Source organism: Sinocyclocheilus rhinocerous, unplaced genomic scaffold (genome assembly GCF_001515625.1).
Source record: "Sinocyclocheilus rhinocerous isolate Xijiao unplaced genomic scaffold, SAMN03320098_v1.1 scaffold1508, whole genome shotgun sequence".
Taxonomy (NCBI): Eukaryota; Metazoa; Chordata; class Actinopteri; order Cypriniformes; family Cyprinidae; genus Sinocyclocheilus; species Sinocyclocheilus rhinocerous.
The window spans coordinates 853,690-878,417 of NW_015660889.1; the positions used below are offsets into that span (position 1 = coordinate 853,690).

General features: G+C 35.0%; 2 protein-coding genes across 6 annotated transcripts in view; one reads left to right on the top strand and one right to left on the bottom strand.

Annotated features, from left to right (window-relative positions):
- The window catches only part of LOC107725862 (zinc finger MYND domain-containing protein 11-like), a 14,483-nt gene extending 9,013 nt beyond the window's left edge, over positions 1 to 5,470 (bottom strand). The window contains exons 1-5 of one of the 5 annotated variants that reach the window (XM_016535262.1): positions 5,286 to 5,470; positions 3,092 to 3,223; positions 2,843 to 3,002; positions 1,607 to 1,630; positions 1,238 to 1,270 (exon numbers count right to left, since the gene is read on the bottom strand). In XM_016535262.1, coding sequence (XP_016390748.1) covers positions 1,238 to 1,270; positions 1,607 to 1,630; positions 2,843 to 3,002; positions 3,092 to 3,207 — 333 coding nt within the window. In that variant the 5' untranslated portion in view covers positions 3,208 to 3,223; positions 5,286 to 5,470. Of the gene's footprint in view, positions 1 to 1,237; positions 1,271 to 1,606; positions 1,631 to 2,842; positions 3,003 to 3,091; positions 3,224 to 5,285 lie in introns of those variants that run through there. The other 4 variants (XM_016535263.1, XM_016535264.1, XM_016535265.1 and 1 more) reach the window with 4 other exon arrangements.
- Positions 5,471 to 11,009: 5,539 nt separating this feature from the next.
- Positions 11,010 to 24,728, top strand: part of LOC107725846 (vasoactive intestinal polypeptide receptor 2-like) — a 30,917-nt gene continuing 17,198 nt past the window's right edge. Inside the window, exons 1-4 of the mRNA XM_016535245.1 lie at positions 11,010 to 11,070; positions 11,108 to 11,434; positions 18,582 to 18,684; positions 21,309 to 21,416. Of these exons, the coding sequence (XP_016390731.1) occupies positions 11,378 to 11,434; positions 18,582 to 18,684; positions 21,309 to 21,416 (268 nt within the window). The 5' untranslated portion in view covers positions 11,010 to 11,070; positions 11,108 to 11,377. The remainder of the gene's footprint in view (positions 11,071 to 11,107; positions 11,435 to 18,581; positions 18,685 to 21,308; positions 21,417 to 24,728) is intronic.

Below are 24,728 nucleotides of genomic sequence, written 5' to 3' on the forward strand. Positions count from 1 at the left end.
GAAATGTTTTTATAATTGGTGACCAGTGCCCTGAGAGACTACCAATATATAGCAGAAGTAAAAGCACCACCAACATGCAAAATGTCAATTTGGTTTTATTATATTTTTCAATATATTCTATCCAATTTATTTAAAATTCTAATTATTTTAATCAACATTTGAAGAGAAAACAGAGTATGAGGGCTGCTCTTCTATAATTAGCAGTTTTTCCACACCACCAAGAAAGCAAAAATATAAAACCCACTCATTAGTTATAATAATGAAACAAACGTTAATCAAAAGATCATAGGTGTACATAAGAATGTTAAATTTTTGCATTTTGGTTCAATTTACATGACCATTTTTTATGACTCGGATGTTTTTATAATTCAAATGAAATGCTTATTAACAATACATGCTTTACACTGAAAGTAGTTCAAACCTGGGTAAAGTCTGTTTAACACTTTCAGATACTATGAAAGCAAAGAAAATACCACCATATATTATAATCAAATGGCCATCTAAATCAAACCTTAAACATGACTAAATGTTCTTTGAAAGAAATGGTGAGCAATCACATTCTCACATGCCACGATCACATTCGCCGTATGTTAATGCTATCCTCTAAAAATATCATCAATCTACTGCACACACACCAGAGACATCCCACCATATTCACTTTTCTGGATACAGTACAAAATCTGCATTCTTTAACCAAAGTTTTACTTCAGAAAATGATGCTACTGTCTGGAAACAGTTTTTATTCTTACCTTTAAAATGGGTCTAAACCAGTGTAAGAAGTTACCAGGGGTTTGAAGCAAAACTGCTAATATAGTGACAAAATTCATTTTAAATATCCTAGATTTTCTTAATAATTCACAAATATCACCTTGTTATCATTATTTCAATCTGTATTGTCACACAAAATACCAATAAAAAGATTTGAAGTAAATAATTCACAAATATAGATTCCTAATTATTCAGATCAAGAATTTCTGTTAATAAATTAAATACCTTATGCATATACAGAACATGCCCATATAAATATAAAAATGCAGAAATCAGCTCTGAATGTGCAAATATTAAAAGTTAACTGCTGACACTGGTCTTAGCCCTAGTAAACAGTTTGTTAACTTGGCAAACACAGGTCTAACTGGTTCTGACATTGAACTGGTCTTGACATTGACATACAAATCTTGCAAAAAATAAAATCTTGATTTGATAACATGTAAGATTAATGTGTGTGAAGCATACGCACATCTTGGAAAAGAGCTTCAGAAGGCAGAGAGGGCTAAAGAAGAGAGAAATCACCAATAATGAGCATTCAGTGACAAAACAAGGCGCACAAAACCTCACACAGCACAGCACTAAAGTAAAACGAAGCTTTTTGATGCCAGCATAGCCGCAGATACCAGTATAAATAGTGTGTATGATCATCATATTTTGATTGACAGTTAAATAGAGCATGCATTATTAATTTCAATTTCATGGAAAATTTGAAGTCTGAGGCTACACAGAAGCTCCTTCAATTCAGCTGCTGTCCCGTGCACAGGTTACACATACTATTAACTAAAGGGCAGATTATGTTGTTAATTAAAGAAATTACAGCAACTGGACGTGAACATACCTTGCTTCCCTCTGACATCTGCTCCTGCGATTGCAAGTGATCCAAAAAACATTGTTTAAAATCCTAATCTAAGAGCTGGGGTTGGCTGAAACTAACCACAGGCGCTCCGTGTTAGGGACTCGCGGGTGGGTGTTTGGTGTGAGAAATACCAGAATGCAGCACACAACAACATAAACATTCATCTAATAATCATATTCATAAATATGCTTTTACATTCACTATTGTTCAAAACTTTGGGCTTTTTGTTTTTGAAATAAGTCTCTTATGCTCACCAAGGCTGCATTTATGTGATCAAAAATACAGTAATATTGTGAAATATTATTACAATTTAAAATAACTTTTTTTTTACTTGAATATATTTTAAAATGTAATTAATTCCTGTGATGGCAGCCATTACTCCAGTCTTCAGTGTCACATGATCCTTCAGAAATCATTCTAATATGCTAATTTGCTGCTCATTTCTTATGATCATCAATGTTGAAAACAGTTTTGCTGCTTGATATTTTTGTGGAGACTTTTTTTTCAGGATACTTGAATGAATAGAAAGTTCAAAAGAACCATATGTCTTTGAAATAAGAAAATGTAACAATGTAAAGTCTTTACTTGATTAAATGTATTCAAATTTATTTCTTTTAAACTGACTCCACACTTTTGAATAGGAGTGTACAGTGGTGTGAAAAAGTGTTGGCCCCCTTCCTGATTTCTTATTTTTTTGCATGTTTGTCACACTTTAAGGTCTTTCACACAAATAAGCAAATTTTTTTTTTTTTATGAGGGCCACACATATAGCTGATGAAACCTGGGACAGATGTGTATATTCCCAGCTATAAGCCATACCCCAAAAACAAACAGTGCTTCCTTCAAACATGCTCTCTCACACAGCAGAGGAATGTCTCTATGTGCTGGTGAAGTCACAGAAACATCAGCATCTACCGTCACAAGTGCATACGGAGGAAGTTTACAGCTGAAATCTCACTGTTGAGCATCGAAGTCATGAACTTTATCAACCAAATTTTTTTTTTGTTGCTGAGGAACCAATCAAATGTCTTACTGATGGTCTTAAGAAGTGCATGGCTGTGTTGTAGCCAGCAGCATATCTAAATTTTGAGCCCTTTATTTTAGTTGATTAATGTGTAGTAAAACCAAGCCATGTTTACCTTTAGCATTTTTATCTGGGAAGCATGTAGATAAAAGTATGTTATGTTTAAAATAGACATGCTCTGGTGTATGTCTCACCATCTCGTCTCCTGGAAGCCAGTATCCCTCCTGTTCGATCCCGGCCTTGGAGCCTTTGCAGCCCACTGTGAGCGTCTCCACCACCAGACCGTCTTTGACAGCCAACACTAGCTGCCTGGCCGTGTCTTTAGGGTGCATCCCATACACACGACTTAAATATCTGCACCAAACCACGCAAGGTCTTCTCTTAGACATGGATTTAAATGCATACATTGATAATATTAGTAAAGACAGAATTAAAGCAATTACTTTGAGATTCTGTCCATGTTTGCGATTTGTTTCTGATTGCGGATGACTTCGATGGCCGACCAGACATACTGAACCACTTTGGGGTCCGCTTGCCTCTTTTTCACCACCCTCGACATTGTGGCCAGTTCCAACCTAGAATAATTAAACCAGAACAAGCCCTTGAACAAAAACGCATGCTTCCCACAATAAGCAAAGCACAGTCTGAAGAGCTTAGGTGCTTGCATATAAAACAGCAAAATGCAAATATTTGTTAGTTTTGTCAGAGACAGCATCAAATTACACACCATTTCTCTAAAGAGTGCCTCTCCTTGTGTATCTTTGTCATTGTGGACAAACAATAGATTTTCACGGAAAAAGGCACCAAAGTATAACATAACTTCATTAAGTCTCTATTTAAATGGACTCTAAACTCTCTGTTTTCTTTATAAAGAGCTCCTGCAACTATAACCACATGTAAACCTAGGGCGGAAATTCTTTCATATAAAAGCACTAACCAGGTTAAACATTAAGCTCTCTTATAAAACTCTTCAGAACTGTTGTGTTGATGTCAAAAGATACTGAAGACAACAAGTTCCTCTCACTATCTTTACAGAATAGCAGAGATTTACAGAGTCAAAATGACACGTAGAAAGCAAATCCAGTTTTATAATTAAAAACCCTTTAGCAGTATTCAGTCTGCAGACTGTCTGCAGTATTTTAGGTCTCTATGTGGCATGAAGAACAGATAAAAATGACTGTCACATTTATTGCTGTTGTGCATACTGTAAGTTATAGCTTCTACAATCAACAGCCAGATGGGTGTTTTTTTATACAAAGGATGAAGAGCTGAAACTCCTTTTGTAGGCTGCAATTTATCAATAAAAGTGCATTCTAATGAGTTCCCAAGAATATGAACAAGACACTCATTAATTAATTTACATAAATAATAGTTTTCAAGGTAAAAGTCATTAATCTAACCACCTATATTTACATGATGTAAATAAAGCCTTAGTTGATAAATGTTTTCATTTCAATACACATAACTCAATATGTGGAAAGAACACAAGTAAAATGATATAGAATTATGTAACACTATAGTATTATTCATGAGGGGATAATAAGGAAACTATTTTAAGTCATTTGCATTTTACAGCAAATTTAATAATGCACTTTTTTGTTTAGGAGTCATACTGACTCCTATTGTCCTGGATGCATTAAGTTTGAATACTAAATACTGTTGGTTTACAACAAACCTGTCTGTTATTACACTTTTAAAGCACCTTGGCTGAAAGCGATATGCCGTAAAACATTATTATAATTACTGGCAACTTGGTCAGTTGCATGGCTGCTCAAGTGACGTTAACATGGCAGCACCCATGCAGTGGCGACCCACTCCATGTAGAATAAAGCAGCTTTTGTGGAAGCCTTGACATATCTAGACTATTCACCACATGTGTATTTACATCATTTAAATACTATTAGCAATACTGTTAGCATAATAATTCACTGAGTGCGGTTTTTAGTCACCAGCAAGACCTGTTCGCTTTATTGCGCAATACATGCGCAGAAAGGATGGGAACCGAACGCTTCCTGATCGAATGTTACTACAGCAACGTTACAAGTTTTTGTGACAATCATAACTTTTGTTCACACTGTTACAGTGTACAAAATGTTGCCAGTGATTTTTAAAACACCCGCAGATGGCTATAGAACCCACAACAGCTCATGTGATCCACAACCCGAGTGCTGGAATGCACAGCGTAAAAGCATTTAAAAGCCGATTATACTAACGAAGCGATCGAAATAACGCCATTTCAAAAGCCACGATGAATTTGACAGCTGTCTGTCTTATCAGTGATCAATAAAACCCAGCGCAGGTCCCGCATTTCGGTCACAGTGCCTGAAAGAAACAACAAACGGGTGTCTAAGAGTCGCAAAACTATAAACACGAGGACATCGTAAACGCGCGAGCTGTTTGACACGCGCTAAATGTAATCACACCGTAAAGAATCACGATTAATAACCCAATCAAATTGCAAATGGAGGGAAAAACCTTCATCGGTGCCTAGACATTCTTGTTGGTTGGTGAGCTACATGGACGCCATGTTGATATCCCTCCCTCGCTTCTAGACAAAACCAACCAGTTGGGAGAGGATTTTTTGTTCTTCTTTGCTGCGAATGTCATGAAATCGACCCGGTTTATGCGCTAACTTACCGCTGTCCGACAGCTGATCAAACGCCTCGCCGTTCAGTCTCACTTTAGGATGTAACGCAGAGCTGGTTACATTTGTGTTTCCGGAGTTAAATGTCAGAATTGTGGTTGGTTGGAGGAGCCCGGGCACATTTGAGAGCTCGGAGGGAGTAAACACACACACACACACAGACACAGGCTGTGGGAGAACTCTAGTGGCAGAACGCTGCAGTTGCGCGCTTTACTTTGCACGTCTCACCTTGAAGCTCTTTTTTCCAAGCCTTACTACGCTATGGTAGTTTTGTGTGTGTGTGTGTGTGTGTGTGTGTGTGTGTATTCATAAATGTAAAATTCCAAATAAAACTTCACTTATACTATCTTTTATAGTTGGTAATGATTCATATGACCTCTTTGTTAGATATGATGATGAGCATATCATTTCAGAAATGCATTTATAATTCTACGGCCTTATGTTTTGGGACTTTGCAGGAACAGGTGATCAAATGTTATATGAACGGTTTAATTTTCAATTCAGTTTATATGAGGTTTGCAACCCTGTTACTAAAATTTAAAACATGCCTGAATCATGGTTACTGAAACTAAATCTAAAAACTTAAAAAATATAAACATATTTTATTTCATCTAGTCGCCAAGGCAACATTTTTCATTTTTGTTTGGTTTAACTTAATGTACTAAAATAAATAATAAATTAATTAATATTAATAAACACAAATGAACAAAAACTATATAGACATTTTATAAAACTAATAAAAATGACAACTAAAATTAAAGTGAAAACATGAAAACGTATATAAAAAAAATCTAATTCAAAATATGAACAAAATTAAGTTTAAAAATATCACAAAAAATTAACACAAAATTCAAAAGACATAAAAGCAAAAATATAATGTTTCAAGTAATAGCATTGCAGATTTAGCCTGCAAAGCTTGGGACCAAATATTGCTTTGTCATAGTTGATTAACATAGGCCTATATTTCCTATAAATTAAAGAAAAAATGTTTTGCATAATATTTTTTTCAGTCTAAAAATTTTGCATTGATGAGCATGGTTGAGTTCAACAAATACAGTAGAAGCTATAATTTGTTTACAAATAAAAAATAAGTTTAACAACTAAATATTTTTTTATCCTTCAAATAAGTTCATAATTAAAATAGTTTTCACGGGGAAGGCACCGTGAATGTATTCATAACTGAGCATTAATAGATTTATTTCCTCACTTTCTTATATATGTAATGTTGTATGAGTAGTTATGGGCAATAATAAGTAATGCTACTAAAAGTATCACTATAATTGCATTGTTTTAACAAGTCACAAAAACATTATAAAACCTGTTATTTCTTTGGATTGGAGTGGATGGGATAAACAGTTTTTTCTAAAATAATTCTTGTTGAGTTTAAGAAGAAGCTCCAGCAGATGGTGCTAAATTAACACGCATAGACTGACATCAACATGTCTGCAGCCTATAAACAAAGATAAATACATTGTACATAATAACAAATACTATTTCTATTAGTCACCTTTTCCATGTTGGTTTAAAGTTGTTAGTGAAAGTATAACTGTGTTATTTTGAGGTTTTACTGACAATGTACACTAATAATTCATTGCCCAACATGAATTTAACAATTTTGGTATTTACAAAGGTATATTATAACAGGATGAAAGAGGTCTTGGGCAGTGATTGCATAGTCTGAACTTAAATTATCAATGTAACCGTCCCTCTATGAGCTACTGAGTCAGAGATCTGAACTCATATTCAAAGGTAATTTTAAAGAAATGGAAAGTATTCAGCTGTTTTGCCATTATGAGGCCTCAACTGCTGGGAACCCAAATATTCACAGTTCTGTGTAAAGGTCTAGATGGCCAAATTTATTTGGATCCGCATGTGCTTACATTTCCCCCATCTTAAATATCACAACAAAACAATGAAAAGTCTAAACACATCTCAACATTAGACAAAATGTTTGTCATTATTTCTGTTACTCTGGCAGAGTCTGCTTAATAGGTCCTTTTTTAAAGAAAGAATTTGCCAGGGAATGAGAACACTAAGAAGACACTAAATAATTCTGTTCCATACATCACTACAGTCATATTTTCTTAAGCAAAGGTCTTTTTTTTTTATTGTTGATGCTTATGTAAAGCTTAAAGAAATAGTTGGCTGAAAATATACTCACCCTAAAGCCATCCAAGATGTAGACAAGTTTGTTTCTCCATTGAAATTGATTTCAAGAAATGTATCATTACATCACTTGAATCCAGTGGATCCTCTGCAGTGAATGGGTGCCGTCAGAATGAGAGTTCAAACAACTGATAAAAACATCACAATAATCCACACGACTCCAGTCCATTAATTAACGTCTTGAAAAGCTGCATGTTTGTAAGAAAGAACTCCATCAAATAGAACAGTTTTGGACTGTTTTCACAATCTTAGAAACTTGATCTGTGCATATTTTTCTCCTGATTCAGAAAACAGTATTATAGACACAGCTTTTTGCTTTACAAGATATTAATTGATGGCCTGGAGCCGTGTGGATAACTTGTGGATTACTGTGATGTTTTTATCAGCTGTTTGGACTCTCATTCTGACGGCACCCATTCACTCCAGAGGATCCAGTGGTGAGCCAGCTGTAATGATACATTTCTTCAAATCAGTTCTGATGAAGAAACAAACTCATCTACAACTTAGATGGCCTGAGGGTGAGTTTTCAGCAAAATGTCATTTTTGGGTGAACTGTTTCTTTAAGCTTAATGCACAAGTTACCAGCAGCCAGACATATTTATGTTTTAATATGAATAGTTCTGTAATATTGTAGCAGCAGTGTTGAGCAAAAACAAAAAAATTTGCAAAAGCTTTAAAACAGAATATTCATGAAAAAAAAATCCTTTTGTCCCTCAACCTATATGAAATATCCCAGAGTGAAACTAGCAGTGTAATATCAGATTTCAGATTCCTGTCTGAGCTGAATCTCTTCATAATGGCATGAATCAGTCCACTATCTGTGGGAACTATCAGTGCAGGCCTTAATCTAGACTCTGTTCAGTGCATTCTCTGCCCATTTTTCCTTCTCAGTCATTTTGGGAAATGCTCCACCATTGAATCTCCATAGAAGGAGAAATCCTGTCTGGGTTTTATTGTAATATACGCATCTGACGCAAGGTGCATTTTTTTGGAAACGTAAAAGCATACGCCAGAATAAAAAGCCATAAATGATGATCAACTACATGTCAGTATTTTCCTTTGTGAAATGTTCCAGTGCAGATGGTCTGGATTTGAGAGAGTAATGTCTTCTGTTCATCTTTCCACGTTGTCGGTGATTACTGCGAAATAAAACTTGCTACTCATATTTTATGAGAATGCATTAATTCAGACATCATAAAATCCTGTGTGGTTTGACAGACCTCAAAATACACAGATTAAATTTTGTTCTTATCTGTCTGGCTAGCGTCTGGTTTGCATTTGAATAAAATGCATTCTCAAACATCACGTTTGGGATGGTTTCATCAAAAGCTCATTATATGGTAGGATGATTTATAATGTGTCACATTAGCCCTAGGACAACCAGAAGAGGTCACTGTCATGTCAAATCCCAGCCAGATATCTCCAGAATAACTACAAAGTCAGTAATGAGCAAATTCTCACACTAATTGCATGCATTTTCGAACATTATCCTCAAATACACTCTTGAAAATAAAGGCACTTTATTGCCAACTGTGGTTTCATGAAGAACCTTTAACAATCCGTGGACACTTTCCATTCCACAAATGGTTCATTATAATGGAAAAATGTTCTTTAGATTTTTAAAATGATCTTTACAATAATGAAAAATTGAGATTTTGTGAGAACTGTTCCTTGAAAGGTTCTTTGGGGAACCAAAAATGGTTCTTCTCACTGTTAAAACCCCATTTGGAAACTTTATTTTTAAGAGTGTAAAGGTATATAACAGTCAGGACATATCTTTTTCATATATTACCTTGTTTCTGTTTGATACTCTCTTCCTCCAATCAGCTCAGACAGTGGAAACAGTCAAAGGGGCAATGGCATGCTCTCTGATTTACATATTTCCACATCTGTCTCCAAACTCCATCACATGATGTTCATAGAGTCACATTACCTGACCAAGAACAAACACAATGCTTAGGAATGAGGTGATTTCCTGGAACTGCGCTTCAGTGCTGAGAAAGTTGATTTATTAAGCTGCTGTTTAGCTCAACTGACCCGTTACACACACTGACGCTATCTTGGGCGTCATTTATTGGGCAGGTCTTTCAAATACAGATTTGCTGTTTTGAATTAATCAGTTATATAAATGATTAATCATAAAATCCATCAGGTCCAAATGAATGGTCCATCAGTGTTCAATTCATTCACTGTAAAATGATTTTTTGAATAAAACAAAAGTTTATTAGAGTGTTTTGAAAGAAATAACAGCTTCAGTCTTTGTACAGTACCGCAAAATTCCACATTTAATTCAGTGTGTTACTAGCTGTTCTTTGTAATTATTTGCAAAAATATTTACAAATAACTGAAATCATACATTTTTCAGTGTAGTTTAAAAAGTGAAATAGTAAAACTAGAAAAGCACAAAAATGAATTTAAAATGTAATGTGTCTAGCGACCTTTTTACACTCTATAGAAAGGATTTGTACACTTTTTTTGGTAACACTTTACTTGAAGGGGTGTGCATAAGACTGACATGACACCTTCATAATCATGACATGACACATGTCATGAATATGAAGGAGGTTTTATGCATGTTTATGACAACTGTCATTAAGTGTCATTCAATCAGTTATGGAATTTTGAATGCAAATATGACATTATTTGACCTAACCCTACACCTACCCTTACCCCTAACCATAGCCCATAATAAAGACATCTCAAACAATGTCATATTTTTCCAGTCACTCTTTCAAATTTATCAAATCTATGAACAACATACCTAGTGGTTTGGCATTTATAGATGAAAGCAAAATATTCACAGGTTTACCCACAAGACTTCCTCTTTAAGAAGGCCGAAGTTAGTTTATTTTCTCAAGTTAATGCTGAATTTATTAGCAAATAATTTGATGCACAATTGTTTGGAGTCCAAAATAATAAATAAAAAAGTGGAAAGATATATTTCACTGCCTGTTAGACTCCAAATAAGACTTCACACTTATTTTCATGCTTGTTATTCGATTGTTCTTCTCTCAAAATGAACTGCACTTTTTCACACCCACCCAACCAAAGAAGTAAAAGATATCAAAATGTTGTTTGTGTAAGAGTGGTTTTGTATGTTGGTTTTAGATTAAAAATATCTTTATGAATTCTGTCCTCTGTTATTTTTCATAAAAGTCAAGTTGAGGCAAGCCGTCACGTGTTTTTGGTGTATACGTTTATTAAATACAATATGTACTGGCCAAAATTATGATTTGATATTTTTGTATTTAGCCGTTTCATGATTTATTTTATTATACACAGTTGTTTTACTGTTTAAATGCTGCTGATAAGCCATTAAAGGCTGTTTAAAGGCAGGTTCGATAGGGACTACTTGAATTGGGGCATGTTGTCTATAAAGGTCGCCATGTGTTCAGTGACCTCTATGTTTTTTTCCTGAACAGTGGAAATGTTCCATCACTTTTGTGTAGCCAATGATTTAAAGCATGTGTCTATACAGAGACCGACTTTCAAAACTAAACCTACTCTGAGAAATATTTACTGGAGTAAAAAGTGTTACAACTAGCCCTATTTAGCCCATAATCATCAAACTCACCCCAATTTGAGTGACCTCAAAGCAGATAAACACTCAAAGTGTTTGAAATTAATGCCAGTTAAGCATCTGTCCAAGTGCTGGCAGTGTAATATGTGTGCATAAGGCTCATCAGACGATCTAAAGGAGGAGGAACAGTATCATCAGCCTCCCCTCAGCGGACGCTCACGCGCTCAGCCCTCCTGCACAGCGCACATGGATTCTGCGCGCTCAGAAGTGTTTTCACCGGGCATCTTGGCACAAGTGGCTTGTTTTCTTCTGCCTTGATGGATGACTTCCCGCTCTTTATGCTGAGGACTGCTCGGAATTTACGCTAAAGAGAGATATTATTCATGAAACCAGCAAGAAATGAAGATGAACCTTGTGAATTGTTTGGCTCTTCTCTTAGTTTGGCACGCGCACGCGGTAAGAAATCTACTTCGCCATAGTCCTGTACTTCTGAGTTACTCAGCCTCAGGTGTGTGGCTCTCAGCTGTCAATATGGGCGAAGTGTTGTCATGAGGGCCGTATTTCAGTAAATATGAAGTTTGAGTGAAAAGTCCAAATACAACATATCGATTTTTCGCTAATTTTGGTTTTGTGTATTGGCTTCAAAACCATTACAATGTGTTTGAATGATGTCCTCGAAACTATTATATTTTAGCCACAGCTCTTAGATGAATAAGCTAACACTAAAACCACGCTAGCATGTTTCAGGTAAGTATCAACTATATAATGTAGATTTACTAAGGGTTTAAACTATGTTTTTCATAAAGGTCACGTCAAATTGTCATGTATTTTATGTTATATTTATAGTTTTATGCAAATGTTCTGCAATACAAATCATGAAAGTCAGCTTTTATCAGCTTACAGTGGTCAAACTGGTTTTGGAATATGATAGTTGGTTTGTTATTGGTACAAGGTGGTTTTGCCAGGTTGATCTTAGCCCTGCTAGATCTATCATTAAAATCTGCTATATGACCAGCATGGTCTAGCTAGAAATTATGTAAAAACCAGCGATTTTCTGAAGAATAACACATTGGCTACCATTTAGATTTTTGCAAATCATTTTGTGCTTTGTTATTGATTTACTTTTTAAAAAGTGTATAACAGGCTGTTTAATGTCAGGCTATGCTGTGACAACTTACCCCATTACAGCATCCACAGTTATTGGAGCATGTTGTCACTGAAGGTCAAAATGCATTTAGTGAGCTATATCTTTTTTTTTTCCTGGGCACTAACAGTGGAAACATAAAATTTTTTTGCTTCAAAGACTATGTGAAGTTATGTGTCTACAAATTATAAACTTTTTTTCTGAGAAATATAAATTGAGTACAAACTGTCAGCAAGCCACGTTTTCTTCCGCTTTAAGAAAAAAAAAAAACGATTTTATGTGTAATCTAAGGTAGACTACACAAAATTGTTTTTATTTTTTTTTCAGCGAAAGCAGGCCATTAGGGTTAAAAGTGCAAAATTTCTATGCTAAGTGCATTTGGTTTATTGATCTTCGCTTTGCAACAACCTCTCTGCTTTCATTCCTGCTTGTGCTGTTCTCTCTTATACAGTTTAAAATTAAATTACAATTTAAACGAGTCTCTCAAATATGTTAAAAAGAGACATAACACAATGTCTTAAAGGAACGGTCAGAACTGGGTCAGGGCTATTCTAGACAAGATCTCTGTGGTGATTCAGGTGTTTCGCCCAAAGGGGTCTCACGAAAAGATTCATCAGGGCACGAGATACTCAATTTCTTGCTGTGCAGAATATAACTGGTGGCTTGCAGACAAATAAAAACCTATATGCTTTTTTGCCAATCTAAAAATTAAATGATTTTCCTTAAACATTTTAAAATGCATGCAAAACTGCTTTAAAAGTACTTTCAACATTGGTCTTCTAATGCAATTTTATAGTTTATAAAGCCTAGTAACAGTCTCATAAAGTTTAAACTTTGTATGTATGGCACAAAATGGCTGTTAGATATACTAACAACCAAATAAAATAAATGTAATGCATTTTATGAATAAAAAAGTGAAAAAAACAAAAACAAATATTCAAGGTAAAGTGTCTAATAACAAGTCGCAATATCTGATGCATAAAACAAATAGGCTATTAGATAATACAAATGAGCAAATAGAATAAATTTATTGTGGTTTTTATGCTTAAAACAAGTGAAAAATACCTAATATTCAACTCAAGATACATTTTCTGAAAACAAGTCGTATTATCTAATTCAATTTTTTCTTCTAACATTAATTTATGTTGTTTCAAGGCTATTCAGGTTTTTTTCTGGAAAAGATACCAATCCCAATCCCAATTTTTCAGTGTAAATACCAAGATCAAAGATAAATAGTTTAGATGCAGGAAAAACGATGCACCATAAATACATTTATATAAACTATTGTTTACAAGCCATTGCTGTTAATCTCGTTTTAAATAAGCCAAAGCTTATCTATTCAAAAGTCCATTAATCAGTTACTTATCTTGTAGATCATTGAGCATCTCTTTATGACCTTAATTAAAGTGCAACACTCTGTGTCCATATGGCTGCATCCCCAGAGGCACAGATACACCATGTAACACACAAACTCAGTGTTAGTATGCTGGAGAATTCAAATGTAACATGTATATCTTGTGTAGTTTGTCTTCTACAGGGATTATGATACAAGATGACTGTCCTTCCACTCTACAGTCTTTGTCTTGGATTAGTATCAAGAATGCACTCAAACGTAATTGCGTTGTGTGCAGCAATTCTTATATTTATATAAAATAACATTTTGTTGTTGTACTACTTTTTTAATTTACAGTGATTTGAAAGCTCATGGAATTTCTGCTCCCAAAAATCCCCTAAAACTAGGTTTTCAATCCGTGGATCAAGAGGTATCGTCAGATACTGTAGACATATTACACAGAGATCCCATCAAAGCTCCGAGAGGAAGTTGTGTGTTGTTGTGCTCTATTAGAATTCAATCCATTCAATCCCTGACCAGTTTCATACAGCAACATTTAATGCCATTTTTTTATTTCGCTACTCCTCATCCTCCTGGGGTTTGATGGTATCGTATTGTATTTCTGTGACAGGCTTTTGTGGATCTAAAAAAATACGATGTTTTAGTGGCAGAAAAATGAACAGTTTTTTTCTTTTCCTCTAAACACAATCCCAGCCTCCTATGCTGTGCAAAAACGACAATAATCCAGAAGATCTTTTCCACTAAATACTTTATTTGAGTACTCAGGGGAAAAGAAGTTTTTATAATTTAAAAATAAATAAATAATAAAACACAAAATGATTCATGAAACAACAAAAATGTAAATAGCCTATGTGTTATTCTTCTGATAGTGGTTTAGGTTTTGAAATGACAAAAACAACAACAGGAGGTCTTTTTCTACTAAATACCGTGAGTAATCACAAAAAAAGATTTTCTACTTTGTTTATGATAGTAATAACATCGCTTTTTGTGTGGAACACAACTGTTTAAACGAAGCAATAAAATCGCAGAACGCTTTTGACCTTGAAATGCATTTCTTATTCTCGTTGAGAGAGTGTTTAATTACTTTTAAAGCGATGCTTTATGCTCTAGTGTGAGAAATGGAAAGTTGGCTTGCAAACTGATAACAGTTGCACAACTGCTTTTCACCGTAAACACGAGACCACACGTTCTCAGATAATCAGTTGGTGACATTTGCAAAGTTTCATGCTTTCCAGCTGACCCACTTCGGTTCAGTAAAGGTCAGCCAGAATCCAGCTTCTCCTCATGCAGCTTAAGTCATCTTGACTGTGTCGGCACAGAAACACACTGTCAAGCAAGAGAAGAGATAGTAAATAAATATATTCAACATTGTAGGTTTGAATCTGAACAGTTCAGAGCAAAACCATGTTTTATTCACTAACCACTCACAATCCAGTTTAACCAGATGCTGTATGTGCTGCGCTTTGTCTTTGTGTCCAGTGAAAATAAAAGATTAGCAACATTTAATTGTTCGTAAATTTCCCCCATGACCTTCAAATAAATTTGTTGTCCTAAAAAACACATGGAAATGAGTTTGTGTTGGCAGTTGCTCCAGTGGGGTTTAAACATGAGCGAGCAGGAAACTGTGTCACATGCACAGCTCTACAGAAGGATGCAAACGGATATTGCAAACAAATAGGGTGACTGAGTGACATTACCGACTGAGTGACATTATAGAGGTCATCTTTGTTTAAAGAGGAAAATGCACTGGACATGCTGCCACTCCAAATGTGACTGTAAATGTTATGGCTACTTTGGCCTCTTTCATAAATAAAGTATGTGGGGCAAGTTGTCACAAGGGCTATATCTCCTTTGTGACAACTTGCCCCAGTCTCTCTTATATATGAAAGAGGCAGAAGTAACTGTAACATTTCACTTATATTTAAGTTTTAATTTATTACGTACAATATCTGTTGGTTAAAACAAATAGTTTCCTATTTTTGTATGTTACCTTTAATTTTTAAATGTTTAAATGTTGCTGAAAAACCTATAATAGGCTTTTTAACAGCAGGTTTTGACAACAGGTTGTGATTTTTATTTTTTTTTGAAAGAAATTCATACTTCATTAAACAAAGACACATTAAATTGATCAGAAGGGATAGTAAAGCCAATTTTAAGCAGCACAACTGTTTTCAATATTGATTATAATAAAAAATGTTCCTTGAGCACCAAATCAGCATATTATTGAATGATTTCTGAAGGGTCATGTGACTGAAGATTGAAGTAATGCTGAAAAATTAGCTTTGCCATCACATTAATAAATTATATTTTAAAATAAATTAAAGTAGAAAACTTTATTAAAAGGTATTTTAAATTGTAATAATATTCAACAAATATTTCTATTTTTACTGTATTTTTGATCAAATAAATGTAGCCTTGGTAAGCATAAGAAAAAAAAAAAGGAAATTCTTACTGACCCAAACCTTTGCATGTTAGTGTATGTGTCTATGTAGATATTAACTTCAAAAAATAAACTCAGAGTCTTGTCTAAATAAAATGACTTTTCAGATCAATGTTAGCAATATTTACTTGAAACATCTTTTAGAGCTCTGATAAGTGTCATTTATCTGATTATCTGAAATGTCTCATTTTGACATTTTAGTTACTTGCATTCTCTTCGCTTGGTTTACTTTTAGAAAGTGCCAATCTCAGGTGGAGCTTGTTTTACATGTTTATTGCACCAGATGCTCCCCTTTCAACTACAAAGCCTCTATTCGTTTTCCCAACAAATTATTTTTGAAAAACATGTCAATTCCCATGAAGCAGAAGGATGAGTCAGATATGTGCCCGGGTGACCGGCTGCTGACGAGACTCAGTCTGCTAAACCAGGACAACAAACTATCAGTACTGATACAAGTGATTCACTATCCTCACAAATGTCATTAAAATATGATGTACAAAAGGAGCTCATTTGGATATTTTTAGTAGTGCTGAGATGGTTGAATTTAGAGTTTTGGTAATCCACATACTGAATTAATTCTCTGTCAGTGGAAGCTGAGAAATCGGTGGAAAAAAAAACCTGGTGAGAATGTCAAATGTGTTTTCGACTGGGCTGTAATTGCTCTCAGCCTGATTTAATCTCAGCCAGCATGCATTTGCCTTGACAGTAATGATCCAGAATAATCCTGATACAATCACTCATATCATTAGTGTGCGTGTCGATCTTGCTAGCTGTGATATATAGGGAAGAAAGCCCAGCTTGGATGAGTACGACTGCTACCGTCAAAGATGTTGCTCAAGATTTTGAAAGAGACAAACAATGACAGACTTAAAGTGTAAGCTTATGTCCTCCTCTGATCTGAGGCTGATTTGTCTCTGTGCTGTTCACTTGGAAAAACCCGAAGCCAAAGTGACTAAGAGCTCGCAAACACTCTTAGTCTCTTTGATGTCAAACAGAATGCTTGTATTTTACATTTTTAAAAACGGCCTGTATTTTCGGAATTATTTTTTCCACGTTTATAAAGCAAAAACGATCCATGGCTGAACACCAACGGATGAGATCTTTAACTGATGACTTCATGTGACTCTGGTTAATTCCCTTGATATTATTACAGTTCTTATAATAGAGGATTTTTTGTCCATCAGTTGAGCAGGCTTTGTGGCGGCTCTTTGATCACAACAGCTTTGAGTCCAACTGTGCTGATCAGTCATTTCAGATGATGTCACCAGAAAGCCGTCTTAACTGAGTTAGCAGTTCAGCACTGCCTTACTTAAAGCACTGATTCGGGTGACAAACCTTGTGATGTTTATGTAGATCCATAAGCATAGGGTGCATGTCTATGGAAATATGTATTGTTATTGAGGCCAGGGTATTTATAGTTAACCAGAACTAAAACTAAAACCATAAAATGTTACTTGAAATAAAATATAATTTCTTTTTTAATTTTTCATGTAGTTGCCAAGGCTACACTGTTCATTTTTATTTAGTTTAACTTAATGTAATAGAATAACTAAAATTAAATCTAAAAGCTATATAGACACATTAAAAAGAATAAGTCACCCAAAGATGAAAATATGCTGAAAATTCACTCACCCTTAGGCCAGCCAAGTTTATTTATTCATTCAAACAGATTTTGATAAATGTAGCATTACATCACTTGTTCACCATTGGATCCTCTGCAGTGAATGGGTGCCGTCAGAATGAAAGTTCAAACAGCTATTAAAAGCATCACAATAATCCACAAAGTAATCCACACGACTCCTAAAAGCTACGTCTTTGTGATGAACAAATTGATGATTTTTAACTTAATCAATTTGTTTTGAATTAAAACTGTTGTTTACAGCTAAAATACGAGTCCTTTGTATATAATATTGCTTTCTCCAGTGAGAAAGCCATCTTGTCTGAATCAGGAGAGAAATATGTATACAGTAGGTCAAGCACTGTTTACAAACACAAACAGTCTAAAACAGCTCCAAACAAATATGACTTTTTCACTGGAGGAAGTGTTATTATGAATTATGGACTCGTATTTTGGCCAGAAGTGACTGTTTCAAATTAAAACGCATTGGATTTGTTTCTTACAAACACACACACAGCTGTTTGCTTTACAAGATGTTAATTGAGAGTCGTGTTGATTACTTGTCGATCATTATGATGTTTTTATCAGCTGTTTGGACTCTCATTTTGGTGGCACCCATTCACTGCAGAGGATCCAACGGTGAACAATTGATGTAATGCTAAATTTCTCCAAATCTGTTCTGATGAAGAAACAAACTCATCTTGGATGGCCTGAGAATGAGTACATTTTCAGCAAAAAATGTCACGTGGTTAGTGCGTTGATTTACAGCTCCACTGCGCTCACGGCGACCCAAGTTTGATTCCCATCTCGAGATCCTTTGCCGATCCTGCTCTCCTCTCTTCACCCAATGCTTTCCTGTCATCACTCTACTGTCCTATTCAAATAAAAAAAGGCATAAAAGCCCCCAAATAACTAAAAATAAAATAAAACCTATAATAGAATCTCAGTGATACGAAAACAACACTGACTGAGACTTTTTTTTGTTACTTCTTGGAAGGCAGTAGCATTGAGATCATATGGCTGATTTTCTTTCCTTTGCCCCCTAAGGTCAGCGCGATGCATGCAAACTGTCACTTTCTGTATGAGCTGCAGATGGCTGAGAAGGAATGTTTGGGCATGCTGGCAGACGAGCTGCCTCCGCACACTAAAGGTACTGTATTAGTGTGTGTGTGAGTGCACACGCACGTTACATCATCTTCTAAATCCACTTACAGCATCCGTTATGTACAGTATTTTGAATGGCCAGAATGTGAAACAGCAGTTCACTAGGCAATCTTTGAAAGATGTGTAGTGTTGTGTGTATTTGTGTCATGTTCCCCATAAACAATACAGTGAAAGAAATGTGAATGAGCTCTCGCCATATTGTTTGTCCTACATAATCAGTTAATGTCTCGTTGTTTTTCTGTTGGCATGCAGTGTTTGCTCTGACAGATGTAGAATCACATTTACTGTTGACTGATAGTGGTTGCAGCTTTTAAGGTCAATGTTGAATTAGATATTTATATTGTCTGGATTGGACATGACCCACATATGGAAGCCCGTTTCCTTCTTAGAGTAACTTTGCCTCACAATTGTGACTTAATTTCTTGACTTTCTTATTTTAAACTTTATCTCACAATAACCTTTTTAATGTTTTTGAAAGAAGTCTCTTATAGGCTTCATTGATCAAAAACAGTAATATTGTGAAATCTTATTACAATTTAAAATAACTGTTTTCTATTTTAAAATGTAATTTATTACTGCGATGGCAAATCTGAATTTTTAAGAATCCATTACTCCAGTCTTCACTGTCACATGATCTTTCAAAAATCATTCTAATATGCGGATTTGGTGCTCAAGAAACATTTTCATTATCAGTGTTAAAAACTGTTTTGCCACTTAATATTTTTTGTGGAGCCTTATACATTTTTTTAGGATCCTATAATGAATAGAAAGTTCAAAAGAACAGTATTTATTTGAAAGATGAATCTTTTGTAGCATTATAAGTCTTTATTTCCACCCACTTTTGATCAATTTAATGTATCCTTGCTGAATAAAAGTATTAATTTATTTAGGGGTCTTTAAGAGAAATCTTAAAGACCCCAAACATTTGTATGTGATTTTATACTTCATAAAGTGATTTAACCAAACCAAATTGATCAAAGTGAGCCTGGATGAAGTAACAGAAGAAGATATATCACTTTTTTAATGGAACAAAGATACTCATAGTATTATGATGAGACCTTTAAGATCCTACTTTGAAGCTTTTAAAAACCCAGATGTTTCAGTGATGACTGTGTTTCAAAGGACTTTTGAAAATTTCCTCCTGCTTTTTCCCAGCTCATATTATCATATTATAAAAGAAGAAGCCAAACTCACTATGAATATGCAGTCATAGACAATCGTTTCTTTATTTTTAAATGTATGTTGTGTGTTGTTCTTCATGCTTTGCTTCCACTTCAGAATAAAATCAGAAGTGTGGGAACGACCCTGCTTTACTTTGTTTGCCTTTATGACAGTTGTATGGTATCCATCAGTGGACAGATGTTCCAATTAATGGTAATTATTTGGCAGTACATACACACAGAACTTGACTATTCGAATTGGCGAAATGAGTGACAAATCCCTCTGGAGATGACTGCAAAAAGGCTGTTTGGACCACTTAATATATCCCACATTTTTCATAAAAGGGCAAAGTGGACTGAGCACTGACCAATCAGAGGCAATGTTTACTGTCTCTTAAACAATGTTTGATGAGTGACGTATTTTCTCTTAGTTTAGATTCCTTATTTTCCCTCAGAAACAACCAGCTGTTTCACAGAAGACGCAGCTGTTTAAAGGAATAGTTCCCAAAAATGAAAATTCGATCATTATTTACAGTCCAAACCTGCATGACGTTTTTCTTCTTTTTCTTCTTTGGAACACAAGATGAAATTGGCTCTGACCCCAAAGTTTTGCACAGTAGTGTATAATATTATAAAATATTTTGTCCTGCCCACTCTTTTCCATATACAGACAGGGAATGATGACTGGCCTCTCAAGATCTAAAAAGCGGCGTAAATGTATCATAAAAGTGATTGATATGACTCATACATTATATTCCAAATCCAAATGTGCTATATAGTGTTCCATAGAAGAAGAAAAAAAATATACAGATTTGGAACAACATGATGGTGAGTAAATGAAAACAGAATTTTAAATTTCTAGGTCAATTATTTCTTTAATACGTAAAGGACTGCATGTCCTCTTTGCTGTGATGTTTCTGAGAGCGTTTGGATGTTGTAGATGATGATGTATGGTGGTGTGATGTCATTGTCAGACCTCTTTGAACATCTTTCTATTTATGTCCAGACCTTCACAACACACTCATGTAACCGCAGATGCTGGAATGCGTCCCGTCCCTGTGGGCCGGTCTCATGAGATCCAGTGACTTTACCCTTTTTTGTTTTTTTTTGGTTGTATCTAACCTGTATCTATCTGTAGTATATGTATCTGTAGTATCTAACCTATGCTAAATGAAAGGCAAACTTGGATGATATTTGTAGGGTTAGGTTAAAAGAGAAAACGTATTCAAATACACTCAACACATAAAGCAGAAAGACTCTCAAGAACATAAGTCAATGAATGCAGATCTTATCCCAAACTAAACATTTTACCAGGTTCCTGTCAAACACATGTCAAGTTTCTCACGTGCATTGCTGCACTAATTTTGCTGAAAGTTCTGCTATTTCAGCAAATTTTAAGATCCAGATGTGTTAAGCTTTTATATTGTTTTCTGTTTCTACGTCCTTACAGGTTGCAGGGGAATGTGGGACAATATTTCTTGCTGGCACCATGCCGACATTGGAGAGGTGGTCGTCAACACCTGCCCCGCTGCCCTAAAATATTTGTTCTCCAGAGATGGTAAATTTTACATTAATATTTGCAAACTGTCATTTATCCATTTTAAAATGATGCTGAGATCCAAAATCAGCTGATACCAGTAAATTAAAAAAAATGTGTAGTATTGGTTGTTGCCCTTTTAAGATATTATGCTTAAACAGGGCCTGTGATGACCTTTGATTTGGCCTGCCATGCAATATAACAAAAAACATTCAACTGAAGCATCTTCCTTTCCAATTTTTGAATTTATAATTTATAATTTTGCTTGTATTTAAAAATGTTTTGTTTCATTTTTGAAGCGTAAAAAATGATTAAAAATAAAAAAGAATTAAGTGATTTTTAAATAGTAATTTAAAAATCCCCAAAAATTATTTATTATTGTTTAATTATTTAAATTAAAGGGATAGTTCACCCAAAAATTAAAATTATGTCATTAATTACTTACCTTCATGTCGTTCCAAACCCTTAAGACCTCCTTTCATCTTCCGAACACAAATTAAGATATTTTTAATAAAATACAGAAATTACGATTGAACTACTGATGTCACATGGACTATTTTAACGATGTCCTTACTACCTTTCTGGGCTTTGAACGTGTTAGTTGTGTTGCTGTCTATGAAGCTCTTGGATTTCATCAGAAATATCATTTGTGTTCTGGTTCTTGTGCTTATGGGTTTGGAACAACATGAGGGTGGGCAATTAATGACTATCCCTTTAATAATTGAATTTAATTCATTTTAATATAATATATTTGGATATAATGCAACATTTACTTTTGTAAAGTTTGATTTTTGGCCCTTTGGATTAAAAAGTTTGGGCCCTGTCTTAAAGAAACTTCAATATATATTCACCTTTCACTTTTTTGGACGTTAATGAAGAAATAGTTGACAGTCTTTCAAGAACTTACAGGTTCTATTTTGTAAGTACCTCAGAGAGCTGTCCTTTATGAACAGATGTCTAGATGTTCTCCAAAGGGTTTCACCAGTGCATATACAAACCTAAACAGGTCGTCCTATGGCATTAAGCTGTAAAACCCTATTTTATGAAGTTTATGATTAGTTCTGCTCGTATGTGTACAAAGCAGATAAGTAATATACTGTTCTTATTTTCAATTTGAAGGCCAGCTTTTTGTAAATGAAAGAGTGAACTGTGCTGATTGTGAGCGTGCATGTGTGAGTGTGAGTAAATTAATGAGTAAGGGAGTAAACTGAAGGCTGGAGTGAGTGAATCATGTCTTTCCCCTTCTGCTCTGACATGCTCATTGACCCGTGGGCCCGAGCCAATGGCACAGAACCAGCACACCCTTTCTTCCCTACAGAGAAGTTGTCTATCAAGCTCCAGAGTGTGGGAGTACATACAGCCCTGATTCCCCAATCAGGCTATTTCCAGCCCTTGTGAGCATTCTAACCTGCTGGCTCGGAGAGGTCATGCTGGAACACATGAACACATGGTGCCGCTGGATATCCACGAGTTAAGGAGCCAAATTAGCCCAGAACATCTGGAAACACATGCTGACCTGTGGTTTTATAGCACACGATTATCATTTCCAATCAAGCTTTCTAATGTATGGCTGAACTTTTCACAGATGAATCACTGTCATCATCATCAGCATCATTTATGCTCCATTAACTGTTACCCCAGATATTATCTGCTGTTTTTTCCCCCCTAAAGTAACTCTCAAAAAAGCAAAGCACTTTCTCAACCCAGTATTCGGAGGGATATATTTCCAATCATTTGACAGAGGTTAATGGATTGTAAGGGGTAGAACAGATATATAAATATTTCACTTGTTCTCATTGTACGAGGTAGATTCCGGTGCCTCGAGGTTGTGTGGGCAGTAAATGGCTCAGCCCTCTCCTCTTCTTCGACTGAGCTCATGTACGATACATCAGGGGGGTTTCAGTTTCATTTGGGGTCAAGTTTTAGAGAAAGAAAGTGTAAAAAAAAAAAAGGTCTACTTTGCAAAATTGTACTTTTCTTTTCCACTTTCAGCTTTTACATTAATACTAGATGATGTAAGGGATATTTATTGTGAAATATTTATTTCTATACAATTTTTTGTTGAATTGTTTGGGCATTTTATGCCTTTTATTTCAATAGGACAGTAAGTGGACAGGAAGCAAATAGGGAGAGAGAGGGGGACGGGATCGGGAAAGGTCTGCAAACCAGGACTCAAACTCAGGACCCCTGAAGTGCAACAGCGCTGCAGTTTTTAAATGTATATTATTACGTTTATTTATGTATAATAAGTAGAGCAGCTGTGTACTAATAAAGGCAAAAAACATCCAAAATAATTACTTAAACAAATTGTAATAAATAGTAATATACTTAGTAAATAGTAATTAACTAAACCCATTAAAAAAAAATTTGTTACTTAACATTTATTTTTTGTTACTTTTTTGTTCTTGAAACTTTAACTGAAATAAAACAAAATATAAAAAAACACATTTTAACTTATTTTATTTTAGCTAGTTGCCAAAACAACATTTCACATTTTCATTTAGTTTATCTTGATGTACTAAACTGAAATTAAATTGAATTAAATACAACTGAAAAAAGTAAACAAAATAACTAAAATTGTAATACTTTAAAATATTATTAAAAACTATAATATTATTACAATGATATATAACCCTGATTTTTTTTTTACATATTTAATAGTCAAGGGGTCTTTTGCATCAAAATAAATAAATAAAAAATAAAACCCATGGGTTACATTACTGCAGTACACCTGTCTTCTCTACAGTAGCCCTCTGGAGGACTTAAAAATGACTCCACATGTATCCCTCTTTCTTTGTTACGAATTTCATGTTAGATGTGAGGGTTTTGGACTGATGTGCCATGCACAGAATGGAAAGTAGCTGTCTGTCAGGCTTGTGCTGCACAAAGCTCTGCGCCTTTGCATTTGTTGAAGCAGCAAAGCAGTCCCTCATTGTGCTCCCGCAAAGCACTTATGCTCCTGGACAAATGCATGTTTGATTACCGTTCTGACTGTTTGAATTCAAGATAAAAGCTCACATGTTGACGTACATTAGCAGATCGATGTGAATAGGGTGAATAAGGTGGTCCAGGTTTTCAAAGATGGGTCAGTTAGCACTTTTATTATAAAGCCTGAATCTGTCTGTTTGCACAGACAGCCCCTTTTGTTGGGCTCATGTGTGTGTTTGAGTGTCTGTATACACATGTGTGTTCTGATCTGCATGGCTGGGTGTGTGTGAGCATGTGTGGGTGTGTATTTGGGGGATTTGTTTCAGGCTGCACACGGACAAAAATAAATCTCCATGTTGATACATGTCAGGAGAGTTTACATTCTCTCTCTCTAGCAAAGTGCTC